General features: G+C 32.0%; 1 protein-coding gene across 1 annotated transcript in view; it reads right to left on the minus strand.

Annotated features, from left to right (window-relative positions):
* Positions 1-241: 241 nt before the first annotated feature.
* LOC129231806 (ras-related and estrogen-regulated growth inhibitor-like protein) overlaps positions 242-12736 on the minus strand; it is a 56211-nt gene continuing 43716 nt past the window's right edge. Inside the window, exons 2-5 of the mRNA XM_054866182.1 lie at positions 7642-7772; positions 6609-6802; positions 2707-2830; positions 242-415 (exon numbers count right to left, since the gene is read on the minus strand). Coding sequence (XP_054722157.1) covers positions 242-415; positions 2707-2830; positions 6609-6802; positions 7642-7772 — 623 coding nt within the window. The remainder of the gene's footprint in view (positions 416-2706; positions 2831-6608; positions 6803-7641; positions 7773-12736) is intronic.

A 12736-nucleotide genomic window follows, 5' to 3' on the forward strand; every position in this document is an offset into this window, starting at 1 on the left:
AACTTTTACAACTTTTACTAGCTATGCGGTGGTATTTTTTAACCCCAATGTTTAATGACTACACCTAAAACTTTCTCTTAAACGTAAACTAAAAAAAAAACTGCCAAGAGAAAAAATGACGGAGATTCAAAATGAGTGTTCATTTTGGGACACCCTAGCATTAGTAATAAGGGACAAAGAAGCTGATTCACATAGACTTAGGAATAGCACCTCGAGCTGTACTCGACGATCTTTTGCGGTGTCACATGGTAAACGTTCTGTCTTGCCTGTTTTCACAGGCTGAACTAGATCTCGGTCTTTTCCACCAGCTTGACAAGGTAGAGTTACCAGCACTATTTCTTCTAGGATTTGGTGACTTAACTGTGAGAGAACTGTTCACGTGCAAATGCTTCTTTGAATCTTTGCTTTGCATGACCTGCAAAAAAAAAAAAAAAAAAGCATGCGATTAAAGACTCAAAAGGGTTTATTTCTCTATATTTCGTTTAATAACCCGAAGTAGTAAGCGGTAAATAGGTTTAACTTTAATGGCTTTATTCTTATTTTGCTCTTAAACTTTGAAAGGAAAATATTAAGCCAGTTTAATTTGACTTTCATTACTGAAATGTGTGAAATGAAAAAAAATATAACTAATTGTTCTTATATATATAGAAAAGCAATGGGTATAGTGAGTCAAGGACAATAGTGAGACAACAGTAATGTATTTTCTGTTTGGATATTTCCACCCCAGTAAAAACTTTGTCCGTCAAATTTTTAAGTCAAATCGACCTAATTTGAAGAACAATATAGAAAAAGTTTTCTTTCAAGTATCACGGACTAAAAATAACAATGACATCTTAATTTGAATCCATCGAAGTCTATTGTTTGCTGCACTATTGCTGAACTGTTAGATAAACTTTACATTCTTGTAATATTATTCTTACACTAACCTATTAACTAATGTTGTGTAAATATATAGTTTTTTCTAGATTCAGTTATATATTACTTATCAGTGAAAAATACTGTACCTTTTGAAAAAAAAAAATATTCCGTGTTTTTTAATAATAAAAAGTGTAATTGAATTTTCCGGTCTCCTTGTAACCATTTCCTACTTCAGACAAGTAAAAAGTCTAACAAGGCTTCAAATCGCTCACCAAATAACACAAAAATATATGTTATCAAATTTATGTTTGATAGCCTAATGTAGAGAATAGATATTGGGTTATGAGAAGCACTGAAGCACCAGAACACCCCAAAAGTAATTTAAAACCACAAGAAGTCTAGTGTACACTAGAACAGTTTTTTTTCTAGAACAAAGACCACCTGTCACCATTTGAAGTTAAAATATTTCTATCAGCTTTCATTTCTATTTGCACAGAAACGCTATGAAATTAAAAAGCAGCATTACATTCAATATGTTTGAAAATTGCCTGATTTTCTTGCGTTGGCGCACGAAGCATTAAGTATCAAAACCAGTTAAATCCTTTATCATAAATTTGATAGGAGACACTAACAACTTTTTACACTATGCGCCCTGTTTTATTACGTTAGTGTAAGAGGAGTTTGGCATTAAAAACAGTTAAGTACATTATTATTAATTTATAGAATAGACAAAAAACATTTCACACTCTACTCAAACTTAATTGTTTCCATTTTTTTTTAATAGTTTAAACAACCTCTAGTGTTCGCTTTCATATTTTCCCTCTTTTAACTTAGCAGTATTTCGTCACTATTTAAGGATAAAAATTATCTGGTTTGCATTGAATTTGAGAAAAAGAGTTTTTTTTTTCACCTTTCTTTTCAAATTGTAACTGAATTAAAGTGTTTTCTCTGTTCAATATTCCTTGAAAATCAAAAACGAGCGTTGATTAAGCTTTTTCGAAAAATAATGTTGATAAGTTACTGTAACTTTGAATGTCCAGAAAAAGAAAACAAAGAAAATACTGAAATAATGTGACGAAAAGTGCGAGACTTTACAAAACTTTTTAGCATGCTGTTCGCGATAGGTAAGGAATAAGAATGAAATTATACTTAAAACTTCCTTTAATCGGAAATTTTTTAATACAAACCTAAGGTAAAAACTGAAAAATAATAAGCCCCAAAATGCTTGGTGAACAGTTGGTTTGCCAAATTTATTTTTGCTGCAGCAACAGACACTTTAATATTCCCTGGGAAAGGAAGCTCCTGAATAGTTTTGTGTTACTTTGACTCACTCTTAAAAAACCTTAAGGTTGTAAAACAGAAAAAACTACTGCTTTTTTTTCAAAGACCTTAAGTAGAGGCAAAAATTGAGCGGGGTTTGAGACAAAACTACGATTTTCGTCCTATTTGAACATGAGTATTTTACAACTTCCAGTAGTTTGATAATATCCACCTAGAAGAATCAAATAAAGAAGAAGAAAAAAAAAGATGTTTTTGAAACTTTGTGGACTGACCTGACTTAACGGTTTAGCTATGACTGCAAGAATGAGGAAAACAACTTCATTATTAAAATATGAAAACGGTTGTTTCTCTTAAACATCAGAAAATACGGATAGAATTCGGTCTGGGGCTTGCTGAATCCTAACTCAGAGCAAGACGTATTCAGACATCCATGAAAACTACTGTAAAGAGCTCAAAGTTTTCAAATAATTCATATCCATCTTTATAAATTACTCAGCATCTCGTTGACGCAATCCCAATTTCTACTTCAAAATAAATAAATAGAGCAAATGAACATTTTATTCTTACTTCTCTGATAAATTCCCGAAAAGCGACATCAACATTTTTTGGATCTCCTGCTGCTGAGCACTCGTAGAAGGAACAACGAGGATAGATCAATGCCAGCCTTTGCCCTTCAATGGTGTTAATAATTCTGAAGATAAATAAATAAATATGAATAACAATAGTAATATTAATAATAATGCTAATGAGAACAGTGTAGTTTTAAGATTTCGAAGCAACAGTTTTACGTTGAACTGACGAAAGGGCTCTAATACACACTGTATGAAAGTTTCCGAACCGTCACAGATTATTTCCGGGCAACTTTTCTGATTTCTGCTGGTTTCCTGTGAAAATCAATTACATTAGCGAACACGTTTCCTGAATTGCTACAAGTGGCTGCATGAGTTAAGAGCTCTGATTGTTGTGAAAAATATTTTAAGCGACAAGTGCGAACACATACTCAGCGTTTTTATTTAGTGTTTTGCCTTCTGGGATGTTCAGATCGCTTGTGCCCCAAATGAGGGCATGTTGCTGTTTTTGAGCACTGACAAGGCCACCATATTAGGACATACAGGTTTGTAAAGTGTATATGTATGTGGTTTACATCATTATCACATGTACGAAAACCGCGTTAAAGGAAACTGGTGCCTGTTGAAAATTTCAGCCTATGAAAGAAGTAGCATTTATTGCATCAATTTTAAAGATATTGGAATAAGAAAATATAGCTCATTTGAAGAAAAATTCACTAATGATCCATTATACAATTTAAGAAATTAGTTACCTTGCTAGATTTGCGCAAATTGGCATTTTACTCAAGTCGCCATTAGCCATTTTTAAGGCACAACAACCAACAACTGTAATTACGTGTTTCCAAGTACTTAAAACAAAACTAGATCCGACTCTCTCTTAAAACCAAAATGTCGGATGGGTCAGCCTGTCCTCTAAAGGGATTCGTAGAAATTGAAGATAAATAAGGTGTTGGAAATTTGCTAGCGATTCTGCATCAGCTTTGGCCGTATTCGTTAAAATACTTTAGTAGCTGTTGAATCAGAATGCTGCTAAGCTATTACTGGAGACGTATATAAATTTACTTGGAGCATTCCTGATTTATGCAACACGTAGCTGGATTTAATTCGTAAGGTTTCTAAGTTCTTTAGAAAGATTTCAGTTAATTTCAGGTCACTGACTAAAACTTTTCTTTTTTTGCGAGATATGTTACTAGCAAACATTAGGCCCAATAGTTGCATATTATTTTTCAGGAACGTTTCTAAATTTATTTTACAGTGAAGAGCAATTAAACAAAATTTGTGACATCATAATGTCCTTTCACAAAGACAGATTCAAATATAAAATTAAATATAAAGACAAAACCTTTAAAAATAAAGTTTTAGAACTTTTCTGTTTTGTGATTCCTAAAAGTTTTTAAAATGGAGCTGCCCACTTTTTTGAAACTAGATCTCAAATTTAAGGTATGCAATAAATGAAATAATAAACTATCTAGACGTCACTTTTGTTCTCGTTTAAAATCGAATTGCTAAACCACGATGGAGAAAAATACTAAATCGATGAAAAATTTCAGATCTCTTTTTAAATATCTTTTAAGCATCACCCCAAATTTTATGTTTGCTGAAACACGCTAATAAACTTGGCCTAGAAAACTAAACCAAAATACTGCATATCTAAAATAAACTGCGTCTGGGAAAACGAATATTTCGCAAATTTACGATGAGTGAAAGAAGAAAGGCTTGCGCATAAAATGTGAGATGCAAAATTCAATGTGAACGTCTAGCGAATGTTACCACATCCGTTATGGTGAAATCTCGGGAATGAGCTTTAAAACCCTTTTCTTCAGAAGATCGATACGAAAGCACTTCTATTGTGACGACGTTTTATGTCAGAAAACTTGAATATTAACTTTGTAACAACAGCCTCTTACTATGCGGTTTATCTATTTCTGGAATGGTTAGTCATTTACTCTTTGTCAGTATGTTTTGAACTTTGATGTTTGATTATAAATCATCTCAGCAATTAGTGCACCTTCACCAGCCCATAAATACTTAAGCTTTTTATTTAAAAGAAAGAAGAATACAAATTGCAAGGAGAGTTAGTGTTAATTTTTTCCTGATATTTTGTTGAGAATTTTAAATGTTTATGGGAACCATGTTTTTCCACAAAGAAAATTAAATCAGCGAATACATTTTTTTTTATTTAGGGTGAACCACAAATAATATAAAAATCAGGATTGTCTAAATACAAGTTCTAAGTGCATTATCTTGCAATAAAACTGTAATTATATTGTGCAATATAAATGCTTCAGACCTATTTGATAATTATTGATGAACTTTAAGATAAGAGATAATGTTTTTGGTAGAAAAATGATTCAACATTAAGAAAGTTAAAAACTGAGCCATGTGGAAATGCACCGTACTTACGTTTCTACGCTATTATAAAAGAGCATGAAAACAGAGAATATGTCACAAAAACTGCTAAGAATATTTTACCAGTTTGTACGAGTCCTTGTAATAATCAGTAAGATTTGTTCCCAATGCTTCCAGCTCATACACCCAAAACGCAAAGCCAAGAGGGGTTAGGCAGTTATTAATAGTTACAATATTTATTTCGCTTTGCAGTCCAGTCTGAAGACTTGATCCCTAAATTGTTTTTTTTTAACCTTTTCCCAAAACAGTTAATCATTGTTAGCCAGCATAAGTTGGCACAAATAAAATGTTTTATTTCATTTTTCCTTTTAAAATTTCTTTTGACAGGATGGAAATGGGCAAATTTATTGTCCCAAGAGTGTTAACCAAGAGCCCTTCTTAAATGTTAACTGAAAACTAAAATAAGATGCGCGCAGAAATGTTCTTGCCAAAGCGTTGCCCCGCGGTAAAATCTGTTGATTCACATTGACTCCGGTGACCTTGAAGCAGAATTTAAAAATAGTAATCAACGGCAACCAATTAATTTGCCCATATATACAAGAAAGATGCAAAAAAAAATAGAGACGTAATAAGGTGTTAAGTAAACGCATTATTAATAAAGAGAGCAGTAGAAAAATGCATGATTTATTTGTAAAAATAAAGTACTATTGGATTATCTACGACAGTTCCTAAAAATCACAGTTATAAGAAGAACGGTATCTCCTAATTGAGACAAATCGTGTTTAAAAACTAACATTAGAATATAGTCCAATAAATCGAAATTAGTTTTTATTGATAATCTTAAAGAACTAAAAGCAATGTAGCTAGGAAAAAAAAGGAGAACTAAATCATGCGATATGACAGCATAAAAATAGGTAATCATAAATCCAGTGCTTATGTTAAACCTCAAAATATGTGTTAAAAATAACTATTATTGAATTGTTAATTTTGTTTAAGTTGCAAATAATTTTTGTGCTAAGCAGAAAAAGGAAAACGGCCATTTCTTTCAAAATTTCTTAAAGCTCAAGATTTTTTTCATTTTTTTTTATATAAATGTGTTTTTTTTTTTTTTTTTTGTTAATTTATTTTTTAAAGCAAAATGAAGCTGAACAAAGCCAAATTTAAAAGAATCACTTTGAAGTGTACTCTAATGTTTGAATCTCGTTTCAAAAGAAACTTCATGTTTGCAAAACCATTAGTTCGTCAGTATTTCATACATATAACCACTATTATATGATTAAATCTGAAAAAATTTTACAGATAAATTAACAATAACTCTATTCTTTATTAAATGCTACTTATATACATTGCCTGAACTCTTCATCTAGTTCTGTGAAGAAAAAAAAAGTGACCAGTGAACGTAACTTTCATTGATAATTAAATCCTAAATCTGTCGTTAAAAAAATATTTTGATAACTATTATTTTAAAAGCAGCTTTGAAAACCACTTATTAGAAAAATGTTTCATCAAGCGTTTCGTCAGTGTATGAAAAATATAAGAACTCTGTCTTACCTAAGATGGGTTAAATCTGTCTTGTTTGCAATGAGGGCTACTGGATAAGCTCCTTTCGTGCTAAAGTCCTGATGCAACTGCTTTAACATCTCTCCCCCAGTGACAAAACTTGTTTTGTCTGTGACAGAATAAACGACTAGAAAACCGTCGACGTGATGAAAAATGTCCTGTTTTTCTAAAGACGAATAGGTCTCCTAGAAGTTAAGAAATTGATTTTTGAAAATAATAAACTTGTGGAAGATATATATGAAATATTTTAGTTTGACACAAACAAGTTTTTAAAAATATATTTTGTATATAAGATGGGAAGAATTAATCGAGTTGTGATAAAATATATAATTAAATACAGAACGATATTTTTAACAAACATGTATTCAATTTATTTTACTTCGTTTGTTTCATTTTATGAAAATATAGGAATATTTTTGAGACACAGAATTCGAAAGGAAAGATTCCTTTCCAAAAAACGAACATTATTTGGCAATTTTTTACACATTATAATTATACATTTTTAGTTTAGTGCATTATTAGCAATACATATCAAGAAACTCTCTTAGTTTAAGTTTCGTAAATAAATGATATTTTCAAACTTCTTGACAACGTTGCATATTAATAGCAATCATAAATGCTATTTACATAAGCTGTTTCACAATCAGGTTGTCACATACGATCAAATTTTTGAAATTTTTGAGCAAGTGTTTCTGAGTGTGCCCTCACCATAAAAATTCAAACAAAAAGCAGGCAATTAAATTAGTTGAAAGCATTATGTTTCGTAGTTTAACCGTGAAATTTTTAGATAAAAAACATGAATAAGACTGTGTAACATGAACTTCCATTCAATTTATTAACCGATGTTCAGTAGCTATTATTAGTCGATTTAAAATTTAGTTCACTCTTCAAGCATCATTTTTCTGAAATAGCCACTAAATAAGGACACTGAGAATTTGTTTGCTTACTGCATTACTTGGAACAGCAGTTTTTAAAAGCAACATTTGTTTTAGCATGTTATGATAGTACCTGCAGGATTGCTCACCTTTCCAGACGTATCGATAATCCGAATGGACACATCTTTGTCATCTATTAAGATATTTCTTTCGTAACACGTAATGTTTCCATGCGTGTACTCTGGAAGATATTTTCTCGTCAGAAATCTTACAATGAGCGCTGAAAAGTTTAAAAAATATATTGTTTTTTATTTTATCATAAAAAAACATACGCCCATAAGACTCTAAGCAGTCCTATGGATATTATGGCAATACTATAGTTTACAAAAAAAAGTCATTAAAAATGGTTAAAGTGATTATAAGAGCTGCAGGATGTACATGGTTTTTAAAAATGCTTGCGCTGATAATTTATTTTTAAAAAAATCTTTAGATTTAACCATAATTATTTTCTTATTTTGATCCTTACCACAAAAAGGCTTTTCCGCAACATTAATACACTTCTGCAATGGCTCATATCGTTGTTCTCCGAAAATTTAGACGATTTTCATCTACGAAGTAAACACTAAAGCTGTCAGAATTTTCCTTCTCAGAAGTAAGGATTTGGTAATAACAGTCCTCATATCGATATAAGCTATCATATTAGAATTGGCAATATGTGTCAAAACTAAAGGTTCTGGCTGGTCGAACCTTCAGAACCCTCTCAGGGTGACCCAAATAGCTCTTTTTCATAGAAGCCACTTTTAATGTATGATGTTAACGTCACTTACTTTTAGCCAGTATGGGGTAAAACTTTATAACATAAGGATCAAAATAAACAAAAAAAATTATGTTAACGTCACGTATTTACCTTTAGCCACTATTGTACTAAAGGGGGAAAACTTGATAAGATAAGAATCAAATTAAAACAAAAACAGAAAGATTAACATAAACAAAACATTATGCAAATCTCTTAACTGTACACAAAATTTGTGTATCAGTGCAATACTTTATAATCACCTTGTATATAAAACACCAATGTAGACGAAATTAATTTCCAGTTTCGGTTTTGGTTAAAAAACGATACAGAGTTACCATAAGTTTACTTTTTTTTTTTTTTTTTGCAATTACTAAACTATTTTTTTACTTTTTTTTTTTTTTTTTGCAAATATAAAAAGAGCCTTAGAACGCATATGAATACGTTTTTTCAGATTTAATAAGTCGTAATTTGAGTCTGAATGCTACACACTTACTTTTAAAAGTTCAAACTCCATTGATTATTAAAGAAAATGATTCCCAGCCGTAGTAGTGTTCTCTTATCACCAATCTCCTTTCGACAATCCCCATTTTCATATTTTAATGTATATTCCAGGTAGCACAGTTCGTTTCATAAACATTTTAAACTGGTTGTCAACGTTGTGGAAACCATTTTAAAACAATTATGATACGTTACGCTACGTGAGCTACTTGGGTAGAACATTAATATGAAGGATTTCGTGTAAACAAGCATTTTTCTTTACAATTACTGCAGCAGTGAAAAACTATTTCTACCATTTTATGTCTTCTTTCGAACATAAATTTGTATTTACGCTTATTCATAAAATAAGTAACGCCACTCATGTCTTTTTTGAATTTCACATGATATGTTTATTTCGTCCTTTTGTGTTACAGAAAAACATAACTGCATTTTTTATGGATTTAAACACAGTTTAGAAAATGAAGTTTATTTTTTTTAACATATTTCTAGTTCAATTATATCTGTCAAAGATAATATTACCTTATTTAAATGCGCCATAAAATAAAATGTGTGTATAAAATATCTGACACAGTCTGATGTTTTGTCCATTTATAAAACATGCACAGGTATAGTAATTGCAAAAAAAAAAAAAAAAAATGTAAACTTATGGTAACTCTGCATAAAACAACTTATACATTTAAGCAATAATATTTTCAGCGATGCCCTTCCGTATTGAAATTATAAAACAGACACAGTTATAGTAATTGCAAAAAAAAAAAAAAATTAATTTATGGTAATTCTGTATAGAACAACTTATACATTCAGCAATAATATTTTCAGCGATGGCCTTCATCATCGGGGTATTATCATTCGCCGGGACTAAATAAATAGTTTTTTTTTCTTTTGTTTCGGGTCGTCAGCTACATCTATCGGTGACAATTTTTACTAAAACATGCATTGCTGCTTAAAAAAATTCCAACTCTATGATTTTCGCAAACTTATTTAGCATAGTTTCTTATGATTTCATAATGTTAAACGATTTTTTTAAATTAAAGTGAACTTTTCGCTTCTTATGTGTATTCTTACACTAAAGTTACTTTGCCTTAGGTTCCCCGGGAAAGCAAAAGGAAAGCACAAAATAACTTCATGTCTAAACACTTGCTTTAAGAAGTTAGTGATCGCTATGTATGCCACTTTCGATGACAGCTATTTTCTTGCTTCGTCAACACATGTAGAATACTCCAAAGCCAGACTTGAAGCAATTTTCTTTAGCCTCGGAAGCAAGGTAATGACGCCCAATGTGTAATCTCACTCACCTAAATATTTTTAAATGTAAAAATGCACAGAATAAGCGAAAAATTCGCTTCAACTTAAAAAAAATCGTTTAAACTTAAAAAATCATAAGAAGCTATGCTAAAGAGCTACGGTTTGCTAAAATCACATCAGAAAGTCGGACTTCTGTTTTTAGCAGCAATGCATTTTTTAGTGAAAAATATCACCGATACAGGTGACTACCCAAAGAAAAAAAAACAGGGCAAAAAAAAAGTCTATTTATTTGATCCTGCTGTAAGAATTGCTCAACATGTTGATCTTCAGAATAGAGGATGGCATAAGGCAACACCCGTTATGATTAAAGGCAAAATGTCGGAATACATTACATAAACCTCTCGAAACAAATTCCTTAAATTGATAATGATACCGTGAATTAAGAAATTGGCGATTTTAAGTTCTACGTAAAGACAGCAAATAAATTTTATCTCGAACCGTAATGATTATTAACAACTAGCCAACAACTTAACGTGTAAAAACAACCAAGTGGGCGGTACTAGGATCTCTTGTGATGGCCAGATCAAGACATGATGTGTCTGATAAGAGCTTTCCACCTCTGGACAGGAAAAGTCATCACGTGAGCAATACGATCCTCTGACTTTTAGCCATAACAAGACATTACGGGTCCCACGCGTTGCTTCAAGAAAAAGGGTTAAATTTACATTCTGGGAAACCAGGCAGCATAACGCTTATCACCGTTTTATCTCAAAGCGCCCCCAGCATGAAAAGTTTATATTTTCTTTAGTTCGGAGGATGTTGTTAAAATATTTCCTCTAAGTGTGAAAAGCTTTATGTCTTCCTCAGCAGAAATATCTGCTAATGAAGGCACATGTGATAGTTGATCATTGTTAGAGTAGGAAGCACCCCTATCTCAACAAGCTAGGTTTGGCCAGCCAGATGTTTTCAGTAGACCGTTCTCAGAAAATCCACGGCAATGTTCCAGGTTTAAAATTTATATTTCTTTGAACTTAGAATATTTAAAAATAGTTTTTCAATAAGTCTGAACCGCTTTATGTCTATGAAAGGAAATTCTCACTGAAGAGAGGAGCCCTGTTAACTGATGATTGCAATGGTAAGCGGACGTAGCTCCAAAAGGCAGCAACGGAAATCTTCCAGACATTTTCATTGGAACTCTTTCAGCAAATCGTCAGAAATAGCTATCTGCTCTCCAGAAAGTTAGCATAAATAGGCAGCAGTTATATCTCGAGTTTCATATTGCATTCTGCAGCCGTCTTAGAAGTTTGCTTTTCCCAATTGAAGAAGAAGTGAAATTGCAAGCGAATTTTCTGCGAACTTTAAGAAGCTACCAAAGCGGCAGAAGTAATAATAAGTATTAATTCAAAGATCTGAAACTGCTAAGTCCCTGCAGCAAATTAATTTTTGGCTTTTAATTTGACAAGATGCTTTTAATTCCACGATAAGCAGTAGCAAATTCATTAAGAAAAGAGTTTTTACTATGTCAAGAAATAAAATACCATGTTCCTGACACTTCCATGCAAATATAATGAACAATGAAGTTTCAAGAATTCAACGATTTGGTAAAAATTCACGAGTTACTCATCTTTATTTCTCATATTGATAAAAAATTATGCGCAGAGTATGGAAGTTTACAACTTTCAAGAGTAGTACGTTTTAAAACACTGCTTGTTGTACTGATTGATTTGAAATCTCTAAGATATTTCCATTTAACACATTCTGATGCTAAAAGTCTTCAACTTAGTGGTTTCAATTTGTTATGGACAATTTTTAACGTCCTCGTAATTACCAGTATCAACATATTGCAGTTAAAAACTACTATCAACATATTACTCCCAGTATTAGAGAAAAGGGCAGCCGTTGCTAGTGACTGTGAAAATCATTTTAAACATTTTTAAGTTTAGAAGCCATCTCCCTGTCTTCGTCCGCCCGAATTCATCAAAAAGGTCACCAATTCTGATGACGTATCTATAATACTGGAAGAAAAGGTAAGTTCCTTGCTTATATATACTAATTCATTGTTCAGGTCTAACCGCTTTACACTAAAAAAAAAAAAAAAAAAATCGAAACATTCCTGGAAACTAATGGGCATTTAATGCGTCCAACTTCTACACATTTCATATCTTGCAAAAAACAGAAACGTTTTCCGCTAAAACTCAGGAACCTTACTAAAATCTTTGTGAAGAACTTAGAAATCTCTTCGGCAACTGCCACTCATGTTTCTGGACTCCGCAGAAAAAAAAAACTTTAAAAGAATAGCTTAGTATCTTCTTGATATACCAATAATACTTTAAAAGTATTATTGCAACCACGGCCTTGAGCTCAGACAGAATCGAAAGTAAATCAAAGCATCGTTCTTGCCTACAACTCTTGCAAAGCTACTGTATTCGGAGACTTATCCGCTCTTAATCGGGATCACAGTCACTTGCAAAGCTACCGAATCTGGAAACTAATATGCTCACATTGGGAGATTAATCACCCTGGGTGGGCCACACGCAAACTGAAGCAGATACAGTGAGTAAATACGCTCAGTTAATCTTTAAACTGGTAGCTAAAATATTTTTCACAAGAGGTAGAAGTCTACATTCGTGCAACTTGTATTAATTGGGGAATCGCTTTGACAATGAACTTGATTTTCGCAGGATATTACTGAAAAACCTGTGAAA

The sequence above is a fragment of the Uloborus diversus genome, chromosome 10, assembly GCF_026930045.1.
Source record: "Uloborus diversus isolate 005 chromosome 10, Udiv.v.3.1, whole genome shotgun sequence".
Classification (NCBI taxonomy): domain Eukaryota; kingdom Metazoa; phylum Arthropoda; class Arachnida; order Araneae; family Uloboridae; genus Uloborus; species Uloborus diversus.